Genomic DNA, 27,157 nt, shown 5'->3' with positions numbered 1-27,157 from the left:
TTATCCAATTTGCCAGTCTGTGTCTTTTAATTGGAACATTTAGTCCATTTACATTTAAAATTAATATTGTTATGTGTGAATTTGATCCTGTCATTATGATGTTAGCTGGTTATTTTGCTCATTAGTTGATGCAGTTTCTTCCTAGTCTCGATGGTCTTTACATTTTGGCATGATTTTGCAGCAGCTGGTACCGGTTGTTCCTTTCCATGTTTAGCGCTTCCTTCAGGAGCTCTTTTAGGGCAGGCCTGGTGGTGACAAAATCTGTCAGCATTTGCTTGTCTGTCAAGTACTTTATTTCTCCTTCACTTATGAAGCTTAGTTTGGCTGTATATGAAATTCTGGGTTGAAAATTCTTTTCTTTAAGAATGTTGAATATTGGCCCCCACTCTCTTCTGGCTTGTAGAGTTTCTGCCGAGAGATCCGCTGTTAGTCTGATGGGCTTCCCTTTGTGGGTAACCTGACCTTTCTCTCTGGCTGCCCTTAACATTTTTTCCTTCATTTCAACTTTGGTGAATCTGACAATTATGTGTCTTGGAGTTGCTCTTCTCGAGGAGTATCTTTGTGGCGTTCTCTGTATTTCCTGAATGTGAATGTTGGCCTGCCTTGCTAGATTGGGGAAGTTCTCCTGGATAATATCCTGCAGAGTGTTTTCCAACTTGTTTCCATTCTCCCTGTCACTTTCAGGTACACCAATCAGACGCAGATTTGGTCTTTTCACATAGTCCCATATTTCTTGGAGGCTTTGTTCGTTTCTTTTTATTCTTTTTTCTCTAAACTTCCCTTCTCACTTCATTTCATTCATTTCATCTTCCATCACTGTTACCCTTTCTTCCAGTTGATCGCATTGGCTCCTGAGGCTTCTGCATTCTTCACGTAGTTCTCGAGCCTTAGCTTTCAGCTCCATCAGCTCCTTTAAGCACTTCTCTGTATTGGTCATTCTAGTTATACATTCGTCTAAATTTTTTTCAAAGTTCTCAACTTATTTGCCTTTGGTTTGAATTTCCTCCTGTAGCTCAGAGTAGTTTGATCATCTGAAGCCTTCTTCTCTCAATTCGTCGAAGTCATTCTCCGTCCAGCTTTGTTCCATTCCTGGTGAGGAACGGCGTTCCTTTGAAGGAGTAGAGGTGCTCTGCTTTTTAGAGTTTCCAGTTTTTCTGTTCTGTTTTTTCACCATCTTTGTGATTTTATCTACTTTTGGTCTTTGATGATGGTGATGTACAGATGGGTTTTTGGTGTGGATGTCCTTTCCGTTTGTTAAATGCGGGAGGTAAGTGAGGATAAGCTACTCTAGATATATAACAGATATATTTTGGTTCTCTGAAATAAAGTCCAAATTTGTCTGATGATATTTCAAAACTGGGTAAATCTTTTTTTTTTAATTTGTTTACTCAACTTGCAGTCTTTATGTTCCTCAAAGTCATAAGAAATCAGTTCTTTTCCCATGTAACATTTTATTTTTCTCTCTTCTATCTTCATTTCTGTCCTTGGAGACAGTGAAATTGACAGGGAACTTTTCTATCTTTCTAGGATTCTGTTTAAGTGACTTAACCCTTTTCCAGCCTTTTGTGACAGCAGCCTCCATGCCTAACTCATCTCTACTCTTCTCACTTATTTCTTTTTGCATATTGGTGTCCTTGTAATACACTTCTCAAAATGGTAGAATGGGATTAATAAAAATTTACTACTGCTTCCTCTAGACACAGTTTTTCTCAGATGTATGTTGTCATTTTCCCAAATCAAATTCTGAAACAGGTGTAATTTGTCTTCACATCTTTTCCATGCCATCGCTCAGTCATTTGTCAGTTTCATCTGATTGCCTGCCAGTGCCTTCTTTTCCCAGGCTTTCCCAGGGGCACCTGACCCACACCTGGCATTCCGCCCATCCCAGGACCTTCCAAGGGCAAGCTGATTGGGAAAGCATTTAGAGACTGGAGACCTTCATTGCTCTTTTTGTTTTTTGGGGGGGTTTGTTTTTGTTTTTGAGACGGAGTTTCACTCTTGTTGCCCAGGCTGGAGTGCAATGGCGTGATCTCAGCTCACTGCAACCTCCTTGTCCTGGGTTCAAGTGATTCACCTGCCTCAGCCTCCTGAGTAGCTGGGATTACAGGTGCCTGCCACCATGCTAGCTAATTTTTTGTATTTTTAGTAGAGACAGGGTTTCACTATGTCGGCCAGGCTGGTCTCAAACTCCTGACCTCAGGCAATCCACCTGCCTCGGCCTCCCAAAGTGCTGGGACTACAGGTGTGAACCACTGTGCCCGGCCTCTTTTTGTTTTTTAATTGTGCATAACATAAAATTTACCATCTTAACCATTTTTAAGTGTACAGTTCAGTGGTATTAAGTTTAGTCACATTGTCGTGCTACCGTTACCACCATCCACTGACAGAACTTTTTTTTTTTGAGATGGGGGTCTCACTATATCACCCAGGATTGGTCTTGAACTCACATGATCCTCCTGACTCAGCCTCCCAAGTAGCTGGGACTACAGGCATGTGCCACCACACCTAGCTAATTTTAAAATAAATTTTTTTAGAGACGAGGACTCACTGTGTTACCAAGGCTGATCTTGAACTCTTGGCCTCAGCCTCCTGAGTACCTGAGACTATAGGCGCAGAACTTTTCTCATCTTCCCAAACTGAAACTCTGTACCCGTTAAACACTGACTCCCCATTCCTCTTACCCCTGGCAACAACTATTCTACTTTCTGTCTCCGTAAATTTGACTTTCATCGCCCTTGAAGTCATCACTGCCTGTGGGCAGCTGTGGGAAGGACATTCCTCAGTCTTCCTAATCCTTTGAAATGATCAGTTAGTCTCTGGGATATTTTCTGAGTAGTCACATGCTGACAGAGACACAAAAGAAATTTGAGTGACAAAGAAGGTAACTCCTGAGCCAGGTCATTAAGAGAAAGTAGGAGTTATTTCAGCAAAGGGGGAAAGAAGGTCTTGCAGGCACAAGCTGTGAGGCCCTTAGGTGTGAATCAGAGAGGTATGTGAGAGGAAGCACAGCTTGTTCGGATGACAAGAGCAAAGAGTGTGGATGCAAGAACAAAAATATGCGTAGGGTTTCCTTAGATGCTTAGCATTTATTATAATGATACATGGGGAATTAAACATCAGGAAATCATCTCAGGGATGTCAGAGAAAACTAGATGCCTGTTAAAATAACAGCACCCTTCTGAGGATCTGGTTATTATAATTCTTGTGCAATCAGAGTAGTCTTCCATGGCTACCTATGTTATGGTGATTCAGCTCTGTTTCTGCGTCCACCAGTTAACTGACACCCTTTAGTGGCTGCTTTCTCTGTCCATCTCACGTTCAATCCCATAAAGAAAGAGACCAGCAAGAGTGCATGCAACAGAAGCCATCCCTGTCCCTGTCGGGCAGCTTTCTTGTGCCCAGCTGCCTCTGGACCACAATGCATCTTGCTCATTCCTGGAAAGTGGATAATGGGGTCCAGGGGCTCCAACTATGAGGACTGGAGCCTCAGCAGCTGCTGAAGCTTCTTAAAAGAGATGGAGGTGGGCTCTTTCATACCTGTACTACATGGAGACCCAGTGAGAAAATGTGGATAGAGAGATTGGTAAGAAGCAGATCATGAGCAACCTTCTCTGTCACTGTAGGAGGCCTAAATTTATTGTTTGAGCTACTGAGAGTCATGGACTGGTTTTAACCAGGGAAGCAACATGATCATTTATTTGCATTGAAAGAAGTTCATATTGCTAACTGTGCAAACTGAATGGAGGGGGATAAGAGACTGCTGGCGGATTAGGAAAACTTTCACAATAGTAATTGAACCAGGAGATTGTATAAGCTCACCAAAGGTAATTGAAGAGAAAAAAGACCAGAGCCTGTGATAGGGGCCCTGGCCCTTCTTATTGCAACTATCTTTTTTACATGGAGATGGCCACATCATAGCATTATAACTCAGCATATTACTTTAGGGCTTTATGTGTAGTTACCCTAAAGGCAAATAAATGAATAAAAGTCATTACCATTATTGATACCATCTTAAAAGCTATCATTATGTCTTTTGAGAAACCTGAGGTGGAGTTAAATGGATTAATAATATAAGTATTTGTCCATTTTATTCAATTTAGCAATTGAGTTGGCTATTATGACATTAGAGAAAAAATTATTATAGTCCTTTATCAGTGACAATTCTGGTTCCTATTCCTGATCTATTGGGCTATATTTACAGTTCAGGAAAAGGAGAGACCTGCAGAATGGCAAGTATCCTGTCAAATACACTATCTGCCAACTATACTTAAATCCATAGGTCACCTTTTCCACTTATGTGTATATGGAAAATCAGCCCTTGTTTCTGCAGGAAATCCAACCATGCCAAGCATGTAATGATATCAGTAGTCTTTACAGAAGATTTGTGGGGCCATCTGGGGCAAGGCAGTCATATCACACAGCCTGCAACGGTTCTTTCTGTCTCACACACACAAATACACCCACACACCCACACACTCCCCCCACTCCTCATCCAGCACCACTTCCACCCTCTCCAATCCCTACCCTGTTGCTGGATTTTTTTCTTTTTCTTTTTTTTTTGGTCTTCACTCAGCTCCTCTCTGGCTTCTTTGCCGCTTGTAAATTCTGCCTCCACTCTGAACCCCCTCCTCACCAGTTTCGATTTTTCAGCCCTTTATTATCCCGAAGAATTTGCCATTTTTTATTTCCTAAGCCTGCTCTTTGGGGGATGCTCATAGTCCCCAAGGAACTTACTAGTGAACTCTCTCAGCAAACAAAGGCCTGTCTCTCCACATCTTTGAACCAGCAACAGCATGATATCCTTACACATTTTTATTATGCTGTAGCATACAGACATTTTAGGGAAAACAAAAACAAAAGACAAAAACAGAAACGAAAATACAGGGAAACAAAAGATGAAGTACAGATCTCTGATTAGTCCAAGTCCATCATCCAGGGGAAGTCCTTGTTCATTACCCTACTGCTGCATATATTCTGGACATTTTTCTGCTATATCACAAAATTTAGAAAATAGTATTTTTTCCCCCAGTTTGTCGGAAACTGGCCACATTTGAGGGAATGTGGCTTGGGGTCCTGTCTCAATCATTGTCTTCTCACGTGACTTGCAGAAGCTGCATATACCCTCCTCTTATATGATGAGCTACTGGAATGGTCTGATCGGCCCCTCAGGGAGTTCCTGACCTACCCCATGCAAACAGAATGGCAGCGCAAAGAGCACCTGCATCTCACCATCATCCAGAACTTTGACAGAGGCAAAGTAAGTGGCCCTGCCCTGCCGGGGGTCCCTCCTGGGGTGATGGTGTTGATGTCCCTTTCCCTTTCATTTCTAGTTTATGAATGCCCACCTCCTTGAGCAGGGATCCTCACATTTTAATGTATATTAGAAACACCCAAAAGCTTGTTAAAATGCAGATTCCTAGGCCCCACCTAGCCATTCTGATTCATTTTGATTCTGAGTGAGCCATTCTGATTCGTGCCTTGTCTGGCACGAGGCTGGGGAATCAGTGATTTTACAAGGACCCTAGGAGAGTCCAACGTGCATGACCTTTTCATTACACTTTGATAAACACCGATTTAGAGATTTTGATCCCCAGTAACATAGTCCATTCGTGGCTGCTTTAGCAAAATACCCTAGACTGGGTAGCTTATAAACAACAGAAATTTATTTTTCACATTTCTGAAGGCTGAGAAGTTCAAGATCAAGGCCCTGGCAGATACAGTGTCTGGTGAGGGCCATCTTGCTGTATCTTCACATGGTGAAAGGGGCTGGCTAACTCTCTGGGGCCTCTTTTATAAGGGCACTAATGCCAATCATGAGGGCTCCACCCTCATGACCTAATCACTTCCAAAGACCCCATTTCCTAATACCATCACCCTAGGGGTTAGGATTTCAACATACGAATTTGTCAGAGACCCAAACGTGCAGACCGTAGCACGCAGATATTGTATTCTCTGAAAAACCGTTATCATCCTTCACACTCTCCCGAAATTGGCATGCATTCTGCTCCATTACACTTTAAGGTAAAATATATGAAACTTAATTTGTTTAAAGAATTTTGTGGCATCCCATCATATACTTAAGAGATGCCTTGGGGTGTTGAAGAAACCTCACTGACTTCATAAAGCAATTCAGTACATCACCTCCCTCCACTTGCTGCCCCTCTTCAAGGGCTTGTAGTACTTAAAAAATTCCTGAATCTGACCGCCATTGTTTATTGGATTTGAACACTTGGATGCTTTGGTGGTACATGTCTTAGACTCAAATTTATCTTGCAGATTGCGGAGGTTAAACAGAAAATTAAAATACAACCAATGTCTGTAATTCTTTTACAAAATATAATTGGGTACATGTAAAAATTTGATGCAAGGAAATTGCTTCTTCCACATCTTACTTTATTATTTATCTAGCTACACTGACATATCATTACATGAATACCAAAAGAAATGTTTTTGTGCCCTCCTGCTGTAAAGTTTCCACCTGTGGGATAAGGTGGTGCAAACTCTCTGGATTCATTTACTGGTCCATCCCCAGGAGTTTGTGCTAGATCAGGGGTTGCAAACTATGGTCCACAGGTCAAATGGCTCACTGCCTGTTTCTCTACAGCCCCAAAGCTACAAATCTCTTTTATGTTTTTAAATGGTTGAAAGAAATCAAAGGAATCATAACATTTTGGGACATGTGAAAATGATATAAAATGCACATTTTAGTGGCCCTAAATTCTTATTGGAACACAGCCATGCTTAATTGTGTCTATGGCTGCTTTGGTGCTATAACAGCAGAATTGAGTACAGCAGAGTTGTGACCAAGACTATATGGTCCTCAAAGACTAAAGTGTTGACTTTCTGGCCCTTTGCAGAAAATGTTTGCTGACACCTATACTAGATTAAAGAATTTTTACATTTCTGCTGAGAGTAACCAACTTGGTTAGACCCCTCACAATTTGCAAGCACAACTAAGCCAAACAAGGAATCCAGGGTACCAGTCACAGATAATTGGGCCTTAGGGGTCAGTGGTAATTCTCTCCTCTGCACTGAGGACCTGTTTATATCCATCTACTCAGCCATTGTGGAACTGTAGTTATTTCAAGATGATTCTGGAATGACACCAGAAAATATTGTTCATGTACCATATATTAATGACTGTTGTGGTAGATTATCATTTCCAGCATTCAAAGGATTTTTAATAGTTTACATTTCAATTACATGGTGTTTTCAAGCTTGAAGTCTCAAGGTGTTTTATAAAGATTAAGAAGCGGACGGGCGCGGTGGCTCACGCCTGTAACCCCACCACTTTGGGAGGCCGAGGCGGGTGGGTCATGGGGTCAGGAGGTCAAGACCATTCTGGCCAACATGGTGAAACCCCATCTCTACTAAAAATACAAGAATTAGCTGGGTGTGGTGGTGTGTGCCTGTAATCCCAGCTACTCGGGAGGCTGAAGCAGGAGAATCGCTTGAACTAGGGAGGCGGAGGTTGCAGTGAGTCAAGATGAGGCCACTCCACTCCAGCCTGGTGACAGAGCGAGACTCCATCTCCGAAAAAAAAAAAAAAAAAAAAAGAGATTAAGGAGTAAGGCTTGGTGCTCTGAAAGCACTCATGTTCTGACTTTTGGGTAGAAGTAAGTGGATGTTGTCGGATGGTTCCATTGATCTCATTCATTTGTCCACAGTGTTGGGAGAATGGCATTATCTTGTGCCGGAAGATTGCAGAGCAGTATGAGAGTTATTATGACTACAGAAACCTGAGCAAGATGCGGGTAAGGTGCCTGGGTGCATCCTGATCAGACCATAGCCTCCCTTTGTGATTAGCTTTCCAGTGTGGTTCTATGAAATTAACTTTGTGGTCTTGCAGAAACCTTTTTTAAGATAAATCCTCTGAAGCATACTTAGCTATTTATACAGAGAAATAGCAAATTGATTTGTGTAATGCTTTTATTTAACATAAAAAAGTGAGCACTTGATCGGTTTTAAACACCACATATGAAATATACAATCTAATCCAGGATTAACACTTTTAGTTTATTGTGGAAAATCTCCACCCTGTTTGAAGAATTTCCACTTACACATAAGTTTCTGTAACAATATACCATTCTTAGTCCCATAATCTGCAAATCTGTAGGAATGGCTGACCTATTTCTAAATAATTTAGGGCCAAATTCTGTAGGTGTCACCTCTCTTTAGCTTCAGCAATGTGTTTTTATTTGCTGGACTTAGATCGACGTTTCGGTACCAAAGAGCTCAAGGAGTTGAGTATTCTGTTTCTCTGAACCAAATGTTTTATATCTGCTTTGCTCTTAGGTTCAAACAAGTCCTCCTTGCCCTCCAAGTCCTTACTCTTGAGCAACATGAACATTTGTGTCATCTTGTAATAGACAAGATCCTGCTGAGTGCTTCAGTTCTTCAGGGTTTCTAAAAGAGTATCATCAGTTTTTATACATTAAAAAAAAGATTACAATATTGCCTTTTAATTTTGAGGTAGCCATTTAAGAGATAATACCATAAACCTGTAACAGCTCATAAAATCCCTTATATCCCAACAAGGAATTTATTCAACTGGCAGGAACTGACTCTGTCCTTTTGGCCCAGTATTTCATGTCAGCAGTTCATCGATACTTCTCCTAACATGAAAACGAAAGAGAAAAAGCTTGTTTTCACTTCAGTCCATTATGTTGGCTCTGGCAGGCACTGCAGTTTTATATGAAAACATTGCTGTTCATCTCTTGGCATCCTGTCCCTGTAACAAGCGAGGTGATGATGTTTACTTGTGAGAGCCCTTGGGTGCCATAGTCACTAAGATTTTTATAAACCCAAAGCATTACACTTCATGCCAACTGCTCTTTGGGGTGCTGTTACTAGAGGTGGGATAGAGGGGGAATCTTCAAGTGTAATATTAGTCTTTCTCTGGAAACCCTGGGGATGATAATACCATGAATGGGAAACCATAAGCTTTATATGCTTCATAGTTTCAACATTGTCAGGCGCACTTAAGAGCTTTCAGCCCAGACAGCACTTTACACTATGGGTCTCCTTTGGTTTGGTTTGTTGTTTTATCCTTGCCCAACCTGTGCAAGATTGCACCTTCCAAATGTCCTGAATTACCATGTGCCAGGTGGAGGCAAACCCACAGGTAAGTACATCTGGCATGAGAATTCTCTAGAAAAGTTTTGCCTCCAATAATTCATGTTAATTTCTACTTGATTGTGAAGAAAATATTTTTCTTTATAGACTACATGCATAGAAATAATTTTTCTCTGGGGATAACATGTGATAATACACTTGATCCTTTAAAGCAGGGGTCAGCAAACTACAGCCTGTGGGCCTAGCAGAATTAAGTAGTTGTGAAGAGATGATATGGCCTGCAAAATGTGAAATAGTCTCTGGACATTTATAGAGGAAATTTGCCAATCCCCGACTTAAAGTGTCAAAAAGAAAGTCAAACTTTCTTTTCGGCAAACTCAATTAAAATAAAGTTCTCCTTTATATAAAAGAGAAATCTTGTTCTATAAATTTGATAGAACCAAAAGATGAGATAAAATGCTTAGAACTTTTCCTGTGCTTTCTAGATGATGGAAGCCTCTTTGTATGACAAAATTATGGACCAGCAACGTCTTGAACCAGAGTTCTTCAGAGTTGGATTTTATGGAAAAAAATTTCCATTTTTCTTAAGAGTAAGTAATATACTATTTAATTTGCTTTCATAGTTCTCATATAGATATCCCAATCAAGAAAACTGAGATGTTAATGACATTTTATATGACAAGTAATAATATGCATGAGACTTTTTTTAAACTTTTACTTTGCAGACACTATATTAATCTAGAATGCCTTGTTTAAATAATTTCCGAGCTAGCAATCAACCCCTTCCTAAATTTAGTATATTTTGTGAGCAATCTTTGATAATTATAGTTTCCCTTGTCTGATACCCACTATTTTAATTCAGTGTGCAATTTCCATCAAGTTAGTATTAGAAAAAAAATGGTGGGGCACTGCAGGAGGCTCGGAGTTGCAGAGTATCGAAAGCAATGCAGTTTCACATCATGTGAAAACCCTACCTCCAGCACCATGTAAAGAGTGTTGTTTGGCCATTTTGATGAATTTGTAAAAAGATAAATGTCACCCAGCAAAGAGACCCAATTTATTGGTAGTATAAACTCAATTTCTACAAAGGGAAAACTTTTAGACATTCTAAGACACCTACAAGATAATAAAATATTCAACTCCATTCTTTTCATTTTTCACATTCTGCCAAGTAGTGTCTTCTATGCTTGAATATTTATTGAACACTTCAGTATATACACCTTCCTTGTACAAAAACATTGCTTAAAAGAGCAAATGTAATTCCCCAAGCAACTAAGGAAAGGTATCTGGGATAGTTTATAAAATTGAATCAATTGTTACAACTTTAGTTCTCAATATACAAATATTTTGATGTTTGTGTTTACCTAAATCTTGCCTGTCAGCACATATGACAGAATACTAGGATGGGTGTACTTGGAGAAGAAGAGAAAGATTTCACTTTATTGTTTAATAATCATTATCTGCCTTTCAGAATGAAAAAGACAGATAGGTAGATCCCAAAATATCCAATACAGGTTCATTTTAGTATCACATGGAACAAATGTTTTCTTTAGTCAGTTGAAATGACCATGCATTTGGGTGCTACACAGACATAATGTGAAATCTCCTTGTTGCATTAAAAGAGACTCCACACAGTGTAGTGGGTGGTCACAAAGCTGACTCTGCAGGTGGGCCTGCCTAAAACTGGAGGAAATCTTGATTCCTGATCAAAAACAGCAGCAAGTAGGCACAGTGGCACCCTGTAATCCCAAGAACTTGGGAGGCTGAGATAGGAATATCACTTGAGTCCAGTTCCAGACCAGTCTGGACAACAGAGCAAGACCCCCAAAAAAAGAAAATTAAAAAATGGCAAAGTCAGAATACATGTTGAATTTAAAAGACTACGTTTTGGAGGTGTAGCTGGTCCCAAGCTGTTATGAGCAACCCCCTAAGGACTGCAGATGGCCTGGATCCAGGTTCTGAGTAGAGCAGCAGACAGTCTAGAGCTATAGTCACACAGAGGACTGGGGATTGCACAGCAGGGTCTAGACGCGACCCTGCCACAGTAGGTCGTCTCCCTCTGTTGGCACAAACAGACATGACACTGTTGGCAGAGTCACGTCTGAAAGATTATAATTAAAAGTATAAAGTTTTAAAAAATTAGAAGTAGTTTAAGAGTCATAATTTTAAAGAGAGTTTAGCAAATTGGAAAACTGCATTAGCAAATAGAATAAATTTTGTTAAAAAGTCAATTAGAATAAATCAATCTTCTATATCATCCTTCTTTTAAAAATAGCTTTCCTGGGTATAAATGGCATTTGCTTCACAATGAAAGGGAAGGGTCCCCCTCTATTGGTTTCTAAAGGGCACTACACTCTTCAGAATCCCGGAGCCTGACCTTTTTTTAAGTCTGTTCTTGGATTTAACAGCAAACAAATATCAACATTAAAAACTTCCTTTTGGCCAGGCACAGTGGCTCACACCTGTAATCCCAGCACTTTGGGAGGCCAAGGCAAGAGAATTGCTTGAGGCCAGAAGTCTTCTGTTGTTTGATCAATTTCCAAGATAAATTTTAGCACTCAAATACGTTTATCCACTTTTATAATCTAAGTAGGGATTTTTCCCCTCATGGAAAACGGGTTATTTGGCTGGGCACGGTAGCTCATGCCTGTAATCGCAGCACTTTGGGAGGCCAAGGCCAGAGGATCACTTGAGTCCAGGAGTTCAAGACCAGCCTGGGCAACATAGTGAGACCCCGTCTCTACTAAAAATTAAAAAAAATTGCCGGGTTTGGTGGCGTGCACCTGTGGTTCCAGTTTCTTGGGAGGCTGAGGCAGGAGGACTGCTTGAGCTCAGGAGTCAAAGCTTCAGTAAGCTGTGATTGAGCCACTGCACTCCAGCCTGGGTGACAGTGAGACCCTGTCTCCAAAAAAAAAAAAAAGAAAAGAAACTGGGTTATTTAAAGAATATTAACGCAGAAGTTCTACTTCTATGTACATGCTTAAGAAAATGGAAAATATATATTTACACAAATACCTGTATTGGAATCTTCATAGCAGCATTATTCATAATAGCCAAAATGTAGAAACTGCCCAAATGTCTATTAACTGATGGATGGGTAAACAAAATACGGCATATCTATGCAATGATACTCAGCAATAAAAAGAAAGGAAATACTTATATGTGCTACAAAATGGATGAACTTTAAAAATACTATGTTAAGTAAAAGCTAGTCACAAAAGGCCAGCACATTGTATAATTCCATAATTGGCAAATCCATACAAACAGAAAGTAGTTTTGTGATTGGCTGGGGGAAGGGGAAAATAGGAAGTAACTGCTAGTGAGTAGCAGTTACTTTTTGACATGATGAAAAGATTCTGAAATTAAATTTTGTTAATGTTTGCACAACTCTATAAATATACTAAAAACCACTGAATTGCACATTTTTAAAAGGTGGATTTTGTTGTATATATCTCAATAAAGCTATGTTTTTTTCAGAAAAAAAAAGAGTACTGATAAGGAAGATGCTTTATTTCTTGGAGACCCAAATATCAGACCCAAAATTTCATTTTATTTTAAAATGGCTTCTTAATACCATTGAATGCCTGTATTCTTAAAGCAAATGCCCTGATTTTTACAAACTGTTATGTATAAGCATTGTTTTAAAATGTATTTCATTTACTAGGATATTCACATATTTATTTGGGGGCTCCTGTAATAGGCAGAGAGGGATGTATTGTCTTTTATTTTACCAAGCAAATTAATTATCTTTTGAGTAGAATTTTTAAAATACAGCATCAGAAATTGTAACTTTTATCTAGAAAGTTTTAAATCTAGAATTGTATGGGATCCACAGTTATAGGTAGAGCCTGCCCTAACCTTGTGTTTTTCAAAAGATCATGATTTATTTAGGGGTTTGTGGGGAACCGTGGTAGGTTATCCAGCCCAGTTCCTGCTGTATTTCCTCTACCTGCCTGCAGCTGCCCTTTCCCTGCGGAAGTACTGAGCCTCTGCCCATGACTTGTTTCTCACTCCCTCTCTGTGGCCTGGAGTCCCTCTTTACGGCATTTTACATAAGAACCTCGTAGAGCAGAAAAACACAGAAAACCTTGGACCTCAGCTCCTCTAGGCCCCAAACTGATCTCCCCTTAACTTGAAGATCTCCAGGGCCTGAGATCCCACAAGTTTTCCTGGTCTTGGTAGCTCCTAGGTGTTTTTCCTGCGTACACTAGGCCATATTCAGAATAGAAAGGGCCCAGGGTTTGGACTCAGACCAGAATTTCAATCTAGTACACATGGACAAAGTATTTCAAGACATTAAGCCATGGCCAGGCATGGTGGCTCACACCTGTAATCCCAGCACTTTGGGAGGCCGAGACAGGCAGATCACCTGAGGCCAGGAGTTCAAGGCCAGCCTGGCCAACACAGTGAAACCCCATCTCTACTAAAAATACAAAAATTAGCTGGGCATGGTAGTGCACACCTGTCATTCCAGCTACTCGGGAGGCTGAGGCAGAAGAATTGCTTGAAGTTGGGAGACGGAGGTTGCAGTAAGCTGAGATCATACCACTGCATGCCAGTCGGGGCAACAGAGTGAGACTCCATCTCAAAAAAAAAAAGACTTTAAGCCCTGGTTCCCCAATTATAAAATGCGGTGTTGTAGGGGGCACTGACTACCTCTCAAGCTTGTATGAGTTAATAAGACGTGCAGTGTGCTTCATCAATGACTGTGCTCAATTACAACTTCATTATCATTAAAATGTCAGAGATCCGTCATATCTAATCAGATCATTCAGGTACTTTTTGGAAACCTTCTCATCTTTCCAGCTGTCTTAACCTACCTCAGAAATAACCTTCACCATTCTTAACTGAAGGAGAGCATCATGAACGGCAGAATACACACACACACACACACACACACACACACACACACATAAAAACAAAACAAAAAGCAGACAATAAATTTACTTTTCCTCCAAATTGTGAAATTACCCACATGAATTTGATATGTACTTTATAAAAATAATCTTTACACATGTGCTTATTAACATTTAGAGGGATACTTTTTTGTTTTGTTTTGTTTTTATACTTTGGTGCTCTGAGAATCCACCTCTTTGCACCCATGCAAGTGAACCGGGAAGAGTGAGGCATTCTGTTGGGTCTTATTAAATGCAGTAGAGAGTGAACTCATGATCTTTATCTGCATTTTTAACAGTTGGGCAAACTTTTCAGATTGTTCCAGTGTATTTTGTCTTGGTATGGGGCAAGTGTCTTGGTATGGTCAGTTACTGCCAGTGTCATGTTTTTTGGCTCTGTCTGTAATCCACTCGGCTATATAGCCCTAATTTCTTTTTTGCTTTCATCTCCAGAATAAGGAGTTTGTGTGTCGAGGGCATGACTACGAGAGGCTGGAAGCCTTCCAACAGAGAATGCTGAACGAGTTCCCCCACGCCATCGCCATGCAGCATGCCAACCAGCCCGATGAGACCATCTTCCAGGCAGAAGCTCAGTGTATCCGTACCTACAAGGGCTGGACTCAGTGAGATTGCACTGGCTCTTAGCTGCAGAGCATTTTCATGCAAGATTGTTCCTTTCCAATAGCCACATCCTTACTGCTCCCTCTTTCCCATCATCTTAATTTTAGCTTTAACTCCTTCTGAATAGAACTTAATTGTTCTATTTATTATCTTGATGTCAGTTGAAAGAACTCTCTTGAAAGAATTTTTCCCTTTTAATTAAACCTCTTGTATAGCTCAACCCTGCCTTTAAAGCTCTTTTTTAGTGATATCCTTTAGAATAATCTTCCTTTGACATATCCTGTGGAAACTGCTTAAGTTCAAGAAAATCATAGTATTATGTTTACTGGCACATATTATTTGCCCCTCCCCCCGCCCTGATATTTGTATTCTAGAATGAGGAATGGAAGAGAAAGAGCTACTCCAGTATCTTTTGGGGGCTTTTAGCTATGGCATCCTGAACAGCCTTTAATCATTGCTGTATAATTCATACTCTTATTGTCTAAACACAAACAACTGAGCTGAAATTATATAGGTGTTAGAGACAAAGGCAGTTCACCCCAGCACTCTTTTCTGAACCCCTCTGCCTTTTCCTGAAACTGATGGTCTTAAAAAACACTTTTAAAACTTCCACTGACAATTATGAATACCATTTCAAAGCGGAAACCAAAATGTAAGACATGCAAGAAAGTACATAGGAAAAATATTTTGCTATCTTTCTTTAAATAAGAAGAGAAGGAGGTAAATATACAAGTTAATATGATACTCCTTTAATGTAATTTTTAAAAATATAAACTATAACTAAACACCCTGCATATGAATACAAGATTTGGGAGAGCAGTTATCACAGATGTGGGAAGGCGAGGGACACAGATAATCACACAGATAAATGTAAGTCATCGTCAGCATTCTAGTTTCTGTCTTTGGTCATGGTTGCATAGGTATTTACATGTTATTATAAGCAAACAATAAATTTAAATGTGTCATGCACAGACTAAGAGATGTCTCATCAACAAGGATTAGGATTATCCTAATTCTGAGTACCTAAGGCCCAAACCATTCCCATCTACCTACCTACACACACACACACACACACACACACACACACACAAATTAGTGATATCTAAATTCATAGGTCATGAAAATTTCATCTTGGAAATTTCAAGCTGATACTTCACCTACCTGGAACTAGTTCAAGACCTGTAGTTTGAGAAGTGATTTGCTAGAACTGAGTTCTTGGCATCTTCTTGGTAATTTTTTTAATGACTTCAACTGAAATGGAAACAGAAGATTGTTACCCATCCCTTCTCTCTGCCATAGCTCAGCCCGAGCCAGACTTCCATGGAGTTTGCCAAGTCAGGTTCTCTCCTTGACTCTTTAATCCTAGATTTGCAGATATATGCTGTGACTCCCATTCCGGAGAGCCAGGAGGTCCTGCAGAGAGAGGGTGTTCCGGACAACATCAAAAGCTTCTATAAAGTGAATCACATCTGGAAATTCCGCTATGACCGACCATTTCACAAAGGCACAAAAGATAAAGAGAATGAGTTCAAGGTACCATGCAATTCTTATTACATGCTAACTCCTCAGATAGACTGCGAGCCCCTTGGGGCGCAACCCTTGGTAAATATTTACTCAGAATAGTGTCAAGTGACAGAAACAGAAGGGACTATATAAATCATTTAGTCTAGTGGTTCTGCAGCTCCACGTGCATCAGAGTGACATGGAGTGCTCCCTAACCAAGCAGATTCTGGTGCCCAGCTCAGGAATTCTGACTCAGTTGGTCTGGGAGGAGGTCCTAAAATCAGCTTTTTTGTAACAATTCTAATGCTGGTGGTTCTTAGACCAGTCTTTGAGAACTCCTGGCTGAAGTCAGTCCTCTCATTCATTTATGTTGAACCAATTGTGGGAACCTTGGGATGTTTATTTTCATGTAAAGTTCAATGAATAAAGAATACGTAATGAACAGAGAAAAGGAGTTCCTGAAGACAGAGAACAGTTGGGTAGACTGCTGGTATGTTGGGTAAGTTATGTGCCATCTTTGCTGCTTGTTCTTGTTAGAACAGTGTGTAATTAGAATTTCTCAGGACTCCGAGTAAAAGCAAATCTTCAAATTGTGTATGTTGAGTTCTCTGCTCTCAGTAGTTCCAACACACCTTCCTACTTCAGCACCCTCAGCCAGAAAGGGACAAGGTTTCTCATAGCCCCACTGCAGAAAAGAGGCAAGATTGTTCAGTAGATAGAGTCTGCCCCTTTCTTTGCAAACAATGACATAGTGAGACCCCCCCCAGTTAGTATTTCATACCTAAACAAAGAATGCAAAATTAGCTTATTTTTGTTAGTTAATTGGCTTAGCATTTTTCATCACAGATGATCCCTGCTTAAGCTAGGAAATGTGCTCCTAACACAATTGTCTCATGTTAACTCACTTGGTCAGCTCTGCCAGTGTCAGTTCCCAGTACTCCCCGAAGTACTTCCAGGGATCATTCACAACCGAGAGGAGATCAGAAGGGGAAGGTTTTGCAGAGTTATGACAGGATTGAATAAAGAGCAGTCCCTTGTGCCCAGAGATTTGATGGGCTAAATATCAAGGCAAGGAGGCCACTGGAAAACAACAATGGGATAGTATTAAAAAGATCCATGAACATGTTCTTGTTTTTTCTGGAAACTTATTCTTTGTGCCTTCCAAAATCAGTTAAAGAAGATATAGCTAGTTGATGATATTGTTCTTCTTGCAGTTGCTTTTAGTGAAAACATGGTCAGAAATCACTGAAATCAGGCAATTGACTTGTTCAAAGTCACCTTCTAGTTACCGGTAGCTCCAGTCCTAGAACTCACATTTTCTGCCTCCTTCTCCATTGTTTTTTCCACCGTACTACATTTCCTTGTGGCTGTCACTTTAAATCTGTATCAGTGGTGCAGCAATCTCCCTAAAAAATAATAATAATAAATCTGGCTCCTGATTCCTCTGCTTTATAGCCCTCAGAATGTGGCTCCAAACTGCCCTCCAGAAGCCTCATCTCCACCACAACCCACTCACCCCTCCTCCCTCTCAGCCTCCACGACACTCAGCTTCTCTCTTCCTCTCCCGCCAAGCCCTTTTGCAAGCTGCTCCTCTTGCCAGCGCTGCTACCCCCACTCTCCTCCTGGCAAACTCCTACTCACTCCTCAGAATGCAGCTCACGCATTGCCCCCTCTGAGAACTGCTGTCCTCCTCCCCCAGGCTGGCGTGTGTGCCTGCATCCCCCTCTGTTGGCCCCCAGAGCCTTGAACATCCCTTTCTCTTCACTCTGAGCTCTTATTCATCTGCTTACCTCCCTGTCACCACCAGAACACTGCGAGCTCTTGTCACAGGATCTCTGCCCTATTCATCTCAGCACAGCTTGGCTGGCTCAAAGAAACTCTTCCATTTTTTTTTTGTAGTGGTTAGAGTAAATGGCACTATTTCAGGAATTTTGTAAAGTATATTATCCTCTTGGGAATACACTTGGTTTAAGTAAGAAAGATGAGGCGTAGATACTAAAACCTGGTTGACAAAAAAGAAACCTGTCATCAACAGCAGCTAATAACAAAGGCGGCATGGTTTCACATGTCCTGGGGTTGCTCGTCCCGGCCAGAGGAAGCCCTGGCTCTAAAATACAGATTTGCCTCTATTAACAGCAGTTCAAACAAGCACAAGAAAATGTGGCACAGTAGATTTAGCAACTGACAAGGAGTCAGAGGTCCTGGTGGGTAGGTTCTAATGCTGGCTCTATCGGTAGTGTAGCTTTTGAGCAAGTCACATTGCTGCTTTAAGGCCTAGTGTCTTCAAAAAAATAATTTTTTTGAGACGGAGTCTCGCTCTGTCACCCAGGCTGGAGTGCAGTGGGGCGATCTCGGCTCACTGCAAGCTCCGCCTCCCAAGTTCACGCCATTCTCCTGCCTCAGCCTCCCAAGTAGCTGGGACTACACGTGCCCGCCACCACGCCCGGCTAATTTTTTTGTATTTTTAGCAGAGACGCGGTTTCACCATATTAGCCAGGATGGTCTTGATCTCCTGACCTTGTGATCTGCCCGCCTCGGCCTCCCAAAGTGCTGGGATTACAGGCATGAGCCACTGCACCCGGCTGTGTCCTCATCCTTAACATAGATCATGCTGTGTGGTTCCTAAAGCCTTTGCTTCCCTTAGGACTCTGTTATTCTAATCTTACATTGACAGGCTGATACATTGACTGGCTGACCCTTCTAGATCTAAATGGTTAGATGTTAAGGAGTGAAGAGAGTTTGAATTAGAATTTTGGAGAAATAGCAAAGAAAATAACATGATAGCCTATTTTTGTATTTTTAAGCTTGCTGTTTGAAGTAGGAGCTCATTTATTCCACATGGAAAAAAGTTTGATGATATACAGTGGAATTGTTAAAATCAGCTTCAGCAATCTCTCGCTGTGATAGTTTCATTAGTGCTTGAATGAAGACTAAAGAAAGGCTGACGGGAATAAGCAAAACCTGGTAACAGTGAGTGACAAACACTAGTCATGGAAGTAGCTAGAAAGAAGGGCAACTTGGGAGACTCAATGTGTTTTGTGTTTTGTAGAGTCTCTGGGTGGAGAGAACGTCATTATACTTGGTGCAGAGTTTGCCTGGCATCTCTCGCTGGTTTGAAGTGGAAAAGCGTGAAGTGGTAAGGATCAGAGCTTATTCTCAAGCACTTTCTCATCACAGTTGTTCACTTGGAGTTGTGCCGTGTATTCATTACTTCTCCTTTGACCCAGATTCTCTGGAAGCACTCATAGTAAAATAGTGAATGTTTATGGTATTGACCGCTATTACCAAGGCTGAGGTGAATATTAATATTATCCTAATGCGTACAGATGGAGGAATTCCTTGAAAACAACTCAATTTGCTACATGTAAAAAACCTACTCAGGCCCTTGAGTTAGAAGACTTGGAATTCCAGCTCTCCTAATTACTATAGCTGTGTGACCTTCAATGCTTAGTGTGTCAGACCGGTGCTAATACTACCTGCTTTATGTTAATCATCATATCAAAGCTATAAGGTATATATTCTTATTCCTGTTTTTGCATTTTTTGACAAGAGGTCAAAAGCCTTTGCCAAAGATTACACACAAAGATGTTGAAGAGAGACTCCAACCCAGATATTTCTGATTCCAAAGCCAATTATATTAATCTCTTCTAGCAGTAGTTTTCTTACAGGCTGAAGGAGGCTAATGTCAAGTCTCTGCACAGTGCCCGATGCACAGTAAGTCTGTGTTGTTACAGTTCCCAGTAGAAAGGATGGCAGCGTATTAGTCTCACTGAGCAGTCCTGGGTGGAGCGCCTACTGTAGATCAGTGGGTGCCACTGTAGAACCTGGTAACCACAGCTCCCAAGAACCCTCCGGTTGTAAAATGTGACCCCAGCACCAGTCCCCAGTTGTGGAGAGCAGGGAGAGCAGCAGCTGAAGGCAGCCACATCCAGGGTGGGACCCCACCCAGCTGTCTGTGCTGCTCTTCCAGCGACAGCACCTCGATGTCACCCACAGCCCTGCAGTCTCACAGCCTCCCTTGCTACATCCGTTATAGCCATTTATTAACTTTATTTCACTTGGTGTGAATGTTCATTTGTTTCACTGCAGAAATAATAATGTGTTTGTTGTTTTTGAGCCTGCATCTCACCCTTTCATTGCCATAGTTCTCTGATAGGAAGTGTGCCAATTGTGCAAATATGAAGTAATTCATACCTTATTTAGGTCACAAGCCTGTTCTGTCAATCCAGAAGAAAGAACAGCTCCTGACCAAATTGTTTTTCAAGAATTGTCTTACCTGAAATGTCTCAGCATTGAAATTACTCTCAGCCTATCATGTTCAATTAAGCTAAGGATTTAAAAATTAAAATTGAACTCTATTCAGCAGATTACGTCAGTACAGTTGTATTCTGGTCCAGTCTGAGGTCCAGAGTCCCCAAAAGCTGGCTGCTTACATATTGTGCCCTGGTACCTTCCATGGAAGTGGGGAGACTGCTAAACACAGTGCTCAAAAAGTCTTATTATGCTTCCCGCTGAATGGCATGGGTCCAACTTATAGAAGTGTTTTTAGTCATCCAGGCTGCATTAATGATTCAGAGAGCCTTTAGCTACTTACTACCCAGAGCATTAAATCCTGTGAAGTCTCACCAATGGTCCTAGCCCTTGGAAATGTCATACACACATACGATGCTAATAAAAAATAGCACGCTGATAATGATAAAAGGAGCATTACTAAACACAACCTTTCAAACATCAGCTCCCTACTTTATTAGAATATGTAATCTTATGTTCTGGCAAATGGAACAAATCAAATTCAGCTGTTTTGTTCCCTGAACACAGCCCGCTCTTAACAGCTTTTGTGTTTTTCTCTTGTTCTTGCTGCCTAGAATGTCCTCACTGTCGATTAAAGCTATTGGTTTCCTGGTTTAACTCCTAGTGTAGAAGGTCTTCAAGAACACGGACAGGTAGTAGGTACTAAATACAAATACATCGTGTTGAATTGAAATTCCTCATCTGCAGATGTCAGCATCTGAAAACCAAGAGATGTTTTCATTTGTTCGGCTCCAAAGCTCATTTGCTAATAATACACCCAAGCTTTTCTAATGCAAGTCCATTTATTAACTTTATTTCACTTAGTGTGAATGTTCATGTGTTTCACTGTAGAAATATTATATTTCCTTTTTTTGTTTTTGAGACTGGGTCTTGCTCTGTCACCCAGGCTGGAGTGCAGTGGCATGATCATGGCTCACTGCAGCCTTGACCCCCTGGGCTCAAGTGATCCTCCCACGTAGCTGGGACCACAAGCATGTGCCACCACAACTGGCTAATTTTCTGATTTGTTGTAGAGATGAGGTGTCACGATGTTGCTCAGGCTAGTCTCGAGATCCTGGACTCAAACAATCCTCTAGCCTTTGTCTCCCAAAGTGCTGGGATTACAGGCATAAACCACCATGCCCAGCCTTATTAATGTAATGCATTTGATTAAAGGAACCTGCCCTAGATCCTGCTAGGGGTTACATAATATACCATATATGGCCCTATACTGCCTTTCTAAAATCTGAAAAGTTCTTAATTCTGAAACATGTGGCACCAAAGGTTTCAGATGAAATTGGGGACCTTTATTTTCTAAATCATAATAGACCCGCCAATAGCTTATCAACTTTTGTTAAGATATCAATGCCTTTGAACTATTGTTTCCTCTGTAGTTTAGTCTTTTCAAAACCCAAAAAAAGTGTTTTTGTCCTGATTAAAAAATAAGCTCATTTCAGCTGGGTGCCATGGCTCACCTGTAATCCCAGCACTTCGGGAGGCTGAGACAGGTGTATCACCTGAAGTCAGAAATTCAAGACCAGCCTAACCAACACGGTGAAACCCCGTCTCTACTAAAAATGCAAAAAAGCAGCCGGGCATGGTGGCACGCACCTGTAGTCCCAGCTACTTGGGAGGCTGAGGCAAGAGAATTGCTTGAACCGGGGAGGCAGAGGTTGCAGTGAGCTGAGATCACGCCACTGTGCTCCAGCCTGGGCAACAAGAGCGAAACTCTGTCTCCAAAAAAAAAAAAAAAACCTAAGCTCATTAAAAAAATTTTAATCAAGACAAACATTTATAGTTTAGAATCCATAAATGATTTTTTAAAAATCCAACTAAAGATCACGAGAATACTGTCATACCACATCCTGCCCATCAGAAAACAATGTGCCTCTTTCTCAATACTGTGTACCCAGAATCTAACCACTCCTCAGCTCCCCCACTGATAGCGCCACCTAGTGCCTGATTACTGCAGTAGCCTCGTAAAAGATTTGCTTTCCCCCCTCCCCTTATCCCTGTAGTCTCTTCTGTACATGGCAGCCAGTGACCTTTTTAAACTTAAGTTATAGCATACAAAAATAGAGAAAATGTATAATGATATAATGAACCTGACTTACCCATCACTGCTCCAACAGCCATCAAAAAGGCCAATTTTGTTTCATCTACACGTCTACCCGCTCCCTCTCAACTGGACTATTTTGAGGTAAATCTCAGATGTCATATCACTTCATCTACAAATATTTTAGTATTCATATTTATTTTTTAAAACCTGAAATATTGTCACATTAAAAATGAACAATAATTACTTGATCATAAAATGTACGGTGTTCATTCACACTTTACCAAGTCTTTTATTCTGCATTTGAGACCAGCCTGGGCAATGTAGTAAGACACCATCTCAACAGAAAATTTAAAAAATTAGCCAGCGTGGTAGCATATGTCTGCAGTCCTAGCAACCTCCTACTCCAGAAGTTGAGGCCAGAAGATCACTGGAGCCCAGGAGTTTGAGGTTACAGTGAACTATGATCATACCACTGTACTCTAGCCTCGGTGACAGTCTCAACCCTCTTTTTAAAAAAAAAAAAAAAAAAATTATATATTTTTAGGCCAGGCATGGCGGCTCATACCTGTAATCCCAGCACTTTGGGAGGCCAGCACAAGCAGATCACTTGAGGTCAGGAGTTCAAGACCAGCCTGGCCAACATGGCAAAACCCTGTCACTACAAAAAATACAAAAAGTAGCTGGGCATGGTGGATCACGCCTGTAATCCCAGCTTCTCAGGAGGCTGAAGCAGGAGAATTGCTTGAACCCAGAAGTTGGAGGTTGCAGTGAGCCAAGATTGCACCACTGCACTCCAGCCTAGGCGACAGAACAAGTGAGACTGTCTCAAAACAGGAAAAAAAAAATTATTTTTACTCTGTTATTCGAATCCAGATTTAAATAAGGGCCATGTATTGCAATTGATTTAAATGTCTTCTAAGTCTCTTTCAATCTATAAGTTTCCCCTTGCATCACTTTCCTTATTTTTTTGTTGAAGAAACTAGATTGTTTATCCTGAAATGTTTCCATACGTGTGGATTCTGCAGACTGCATCCCAGTGAAGTCATTTAACATGTTTCTCTGTCACCTGTATTCCTTGTAAATTGGTAGTTAGAAGTAGAGACTTGATAAAATGTTTTGCTTTTATTTTCACAAGACTACTTCATATTTGGTGTTATGTGCTACTGGTTGTCGTGTGTGTGTGTGTGATGTTGGCAGCCACTGGTGATCATTGACCAGATCCATTAATCTTTTATGGGTTGCAAAATGGTAATTTTTTTTCATGTTTATTTACTCATTGGAATACTCTGTAAAGAGAAATGTCCTCTCACTAAATATTTGATTACCCTGAGGTACAGGAAAGATAATGCTGTATTCTACAAAAGTGACCGGAGGGGTTTTTGTTTGGTTGGTTTTTAGTATCATTAGTAACTCATGGATATATTTGTTTTGTTTTAATCCATGGCAGTTATTCTTATTAAATTTAAAAATGTTCCATCTTTGCCTGTTGGGAGCATCTTCAAAATGGCTCCTGCGTCTTTTTTCACAGTATCCAAGTAGTCTTTGTTACTGAGCTAACACACAGGGTCTGATTGTCAAATTCGACGCAGGACTCAGCGACCCCTCCCAGCATCAAGCTTTACTAGTAATTTCAAGGCAGGCAGGATGCTCAGATAAAGCAGCGAGATTTCTGAGACATCACACATCGTCTGCTAGGTCCTTCTTCCCCACATCAGTAATAATTCAGAATTATAGGTGGAGTCCCTGAGGTTCATAGGGTTCCTCATTCAGAAGCACATTTAAATTATGAAGTGTCAGTTATGAAACATTCCATTTTCTGCTCCAGAGAGTTAGTTGTAAAGCTTCTCAGGGACATTCTATAATCATGCCTCATGGATTCTGGTTTATTTACTTAAAGAAATCCTTTGACTGGGGACTTCAGGGCATTCTGTAGATAACATCTCTTCCTCCTAGCAATTATTTTTAGTCTGTTTACTTGAAAGTTCAATTGACAAAGAGATAAGACATAGTCACCTGTCTTTTCTGTCCCTTAAGGACATTCCCCAGTAAAGAAAATGAATGGATCACAGGCCAGATACTTTCATGTTTTCCTCCCATCCTTACCTTTACCATCCTTCCTGGTAAGACAAGGTGGTCTAGGATCACTTGAACATCTCCTGCCCCAGACCTGAAAGCAGCTATTTCTCCAATGACTCCTTATTCATTTTAGTGGTGAACAGTATTTAGAGATTGTAATCTGAAGGATAGAGGAAGTAATTCTTGGTGAACACTCTATCACATATCTTTGCACACTTCTTTGACCATCCCCTTAGATTTCCCTAGAAGTGAATTAATCAAAAGTATCCCCACTGTAACCACTGATTCATGGATCAGCAATGGGATATATCATTTACACCCTGTCTAGAGGGGATAACTAGTCTTAGGAATACTTTTTTCCCCAGCATCTTCTCCAACACTAAGTGTTGTATATTGTAATCTTTCCAAATAGTAGACCAAAATTATACTGCGGTTGGATGTTTTGTTTCAGCATTTTTTGAATGCTAAGTGAAGGTATGTTTTCGTATATTGATGTACTCTATACCAATCATATCCTTTGTCTCTTTTCTTCAGTATTTGGCAAATATTAACATTTTGTCTATCCTTCATGTTGGAAATATTTTCCAAGTTGTCTGTATTTTGCCTGTGTTTATTATATCTTGTTGTATTTACTTTCTAGAAAATTTGATTTTTAATAGCATTTGAATTTATAAAGATGAAGATTGCTTTTTTCTTATAGCCAAAAGCACATAAAATCTACTATTGTAACCATTTTTAGGTGTGCAGTACAGTAGTGTTAACTATATATACACTGTTGTACAACAGATGTCTAGAAGTTTTTCATCTTGGAAAACTCAAACTCTACATTCACTGAACAGCAGTTCTCCTCTCCCCTTTCCCCTAGCCCCTGGCAACCACCATTCTATGTTCTAAGATGTTTTGCTTACTTTTTAACTTTCAGTTACTCAGAGCTCTCAGACTTTTCCTTTATGGTTTAGGTTTTGTGTACATAAAACAAAGATTTAGTGTTACAAATGATCTGAAAGTAAATACCCATTTTCCACCATTCAGGTAAAGAAACAGAACATTTCCAGCGGTATCCTGCAGGCCTCCCGTGCACCCCTTCTCAATTGTAGCTCCATCTTCACCATAAAAGTAGTCACTATCCTGACTTCTATGGTATCCATTCCCTTGCTTAGTGTATCACCTATTTGCCTCTCTAAACAACTCGGTTTGGTTTTACCTGGTTTTGAACTTTATATAACATACTAGTGTTCTACTGAGACATATTTGACTCAGTGTTATTTGTAATATTTTTCCATGTTATTGCATGTGATTGAAGTTTGTTTCATTGCTGTATACTATTCCATTCCATGAACATATCACAGTATGTTTATTCTCTTGTCAATGGACATATGGATTTTGGAGATTATGAACATTTTTGTACATGTTTCCTGGTACACATGTGCACAAACCTCCTACTCCACTTTTCCTTATATGCCTAGAATTTCTGAATCGATATATACACACACACACACACACACACACACATATATATATATCTTCAACTGTTTTTCCAAAGTGAATGAACCAACTTGAACTCCCAGTAGCAGTAATTGAAAGTCCGTTGCTCACAATCTCACTCTCATCTGCTGTTGTCATTTTTATTTTTACCATTTCAGTGGGTGTTTAGTAGTATGTTATTGTAGTAGTATTTTTCACATCTTTGATCACAAATGAGGCCCAACACCTTTTCATTATTTGTTTACTGGCGATTTGAATGTATTCCTTTGTAAGTGGCTGTTTAATTCATTTGCTCATTTTTTATTGGGTTGTTTGCCTTTTTCTTACTGGTTTTTAAGAATCCTTATATACCCTGAACATGTGCTTTTTGATGGTTACACATGTTACAAAATCTTCTATGTTCTTGCTTATCTTCCCTTCTCTTTGTGTCTTTGATGAATGTTCAGTCTTCATATTCTAGGATTTTTCAGTGTTGGTTTAAGATGATCTAAGTGACCTTTAAAAACTCTAATTTGTTTCCTTGCCTGAATGAGCCAATATTTAAATATGCTAATTGTAATCCTGAATTACTTGATTGCTGAGAGCTTGGCAGACCTTCTCTTCAAGGCAATAGCAGTCCCAATGACATACGTTTAAAGAGCACTTTTATCGTTTTCACAATTAGGTCCTCCATACAGCCTGGAATTTTTAAGTCATTATGATTCTATTTGGCTCTCCAACAAATAGATCCTGCAGTATATATTATCTTGTTTTCTATAATTCCCAACTGTGTGCCATCCTGTGCCACCTTATGGTGCTGTTATATATACATATGAGGTTCATGCGGCATATGTCCCATCTTCCCAACTGGGCTGAAAGCTCCTTGACATCAGAGGATCCATAAATGCATCTTTATATCTCCCATGGTGCTTTATATCAAATAAGCATTGAGAATGGTGATAATATTCAGGGTCTCTGAATATTTAACCCTTCAAAAGAAAAAAAACTAGTTTTAAAAGACATGAGATGCTTGGATATTATTTTAAGGATTAAATTGGTTGTTGCAGTGCTAATATAGAATTGATGATTATCCAAACCACATTTCAATGAATAAGTATAATTACGTGCCCTTTCCAAACCTTGCTAATGAACATCCCACTTGACTTCCACATTC

At 40.3% G+C, this 27,157-nt stretch overlaps 1 protein-coding gene across 5 annotated transcripts in view; it reads left to right on the top strand.

The window, feature by feature from the left end:
- The window catches only part of DOCK4 (dedicator of cytokinesis 4), a 485,830-nt gene that overhangs the window by 437,477 nt on the left and 21,196 nt on the right, over window positions 1-27,157 (top strand). For all 5 annotated transcript variants that reach the window (XM_054494462.2, XM_063667735.1, XM_063667733.1 and 2 more), the window contains exons 36-41: window positions 5,109-5,257; window positions 7,668-7,754; window positions 9,561-9,665; window positions 14,424-14,565; window positions 15,958-16,124; window positions 19,144-19,230. In XM_054494462.2, coding sequence (XP_054350437.1) covers window positions 5,109-5,257; window positions 7,668-7,754; window positions 9,561-9,665; window positions 14,424-14,565; window positions 15,958-16,124; window positions 19,144-19,230 — 737 coding nt within the window. The remainder of the gene's footprint in view (window positions 1-5,108; window positions 5,258-7,667; window positions 7,755-9,560; window positions 9,666-14,423; window positions 14,566-15,957; window positions 16,125-19,143; window positions 19,231-27,157) is intronic.

The sequence above is a fragment of the Pongo pygmaeus genome, chromosome 6 (assembly GCF_028885625.2).
Source record: "Pongo pygmaeus isolate AG05252 chromosome 6, NHGRI_mPonPyg2-v2.0_pri, whole genome shotgun sequence".
Classification (NCBI taxonomy): Eukaryota; Metazoa; Chordata; class Mammalia; order Primates; family Hominidae; genus Pongo; species Pongo pygmaeus.
Note: the sequence above shows the minus strand (reverse complement) of the source record. Positions and strands in the feature narration are given on the sequence as shown.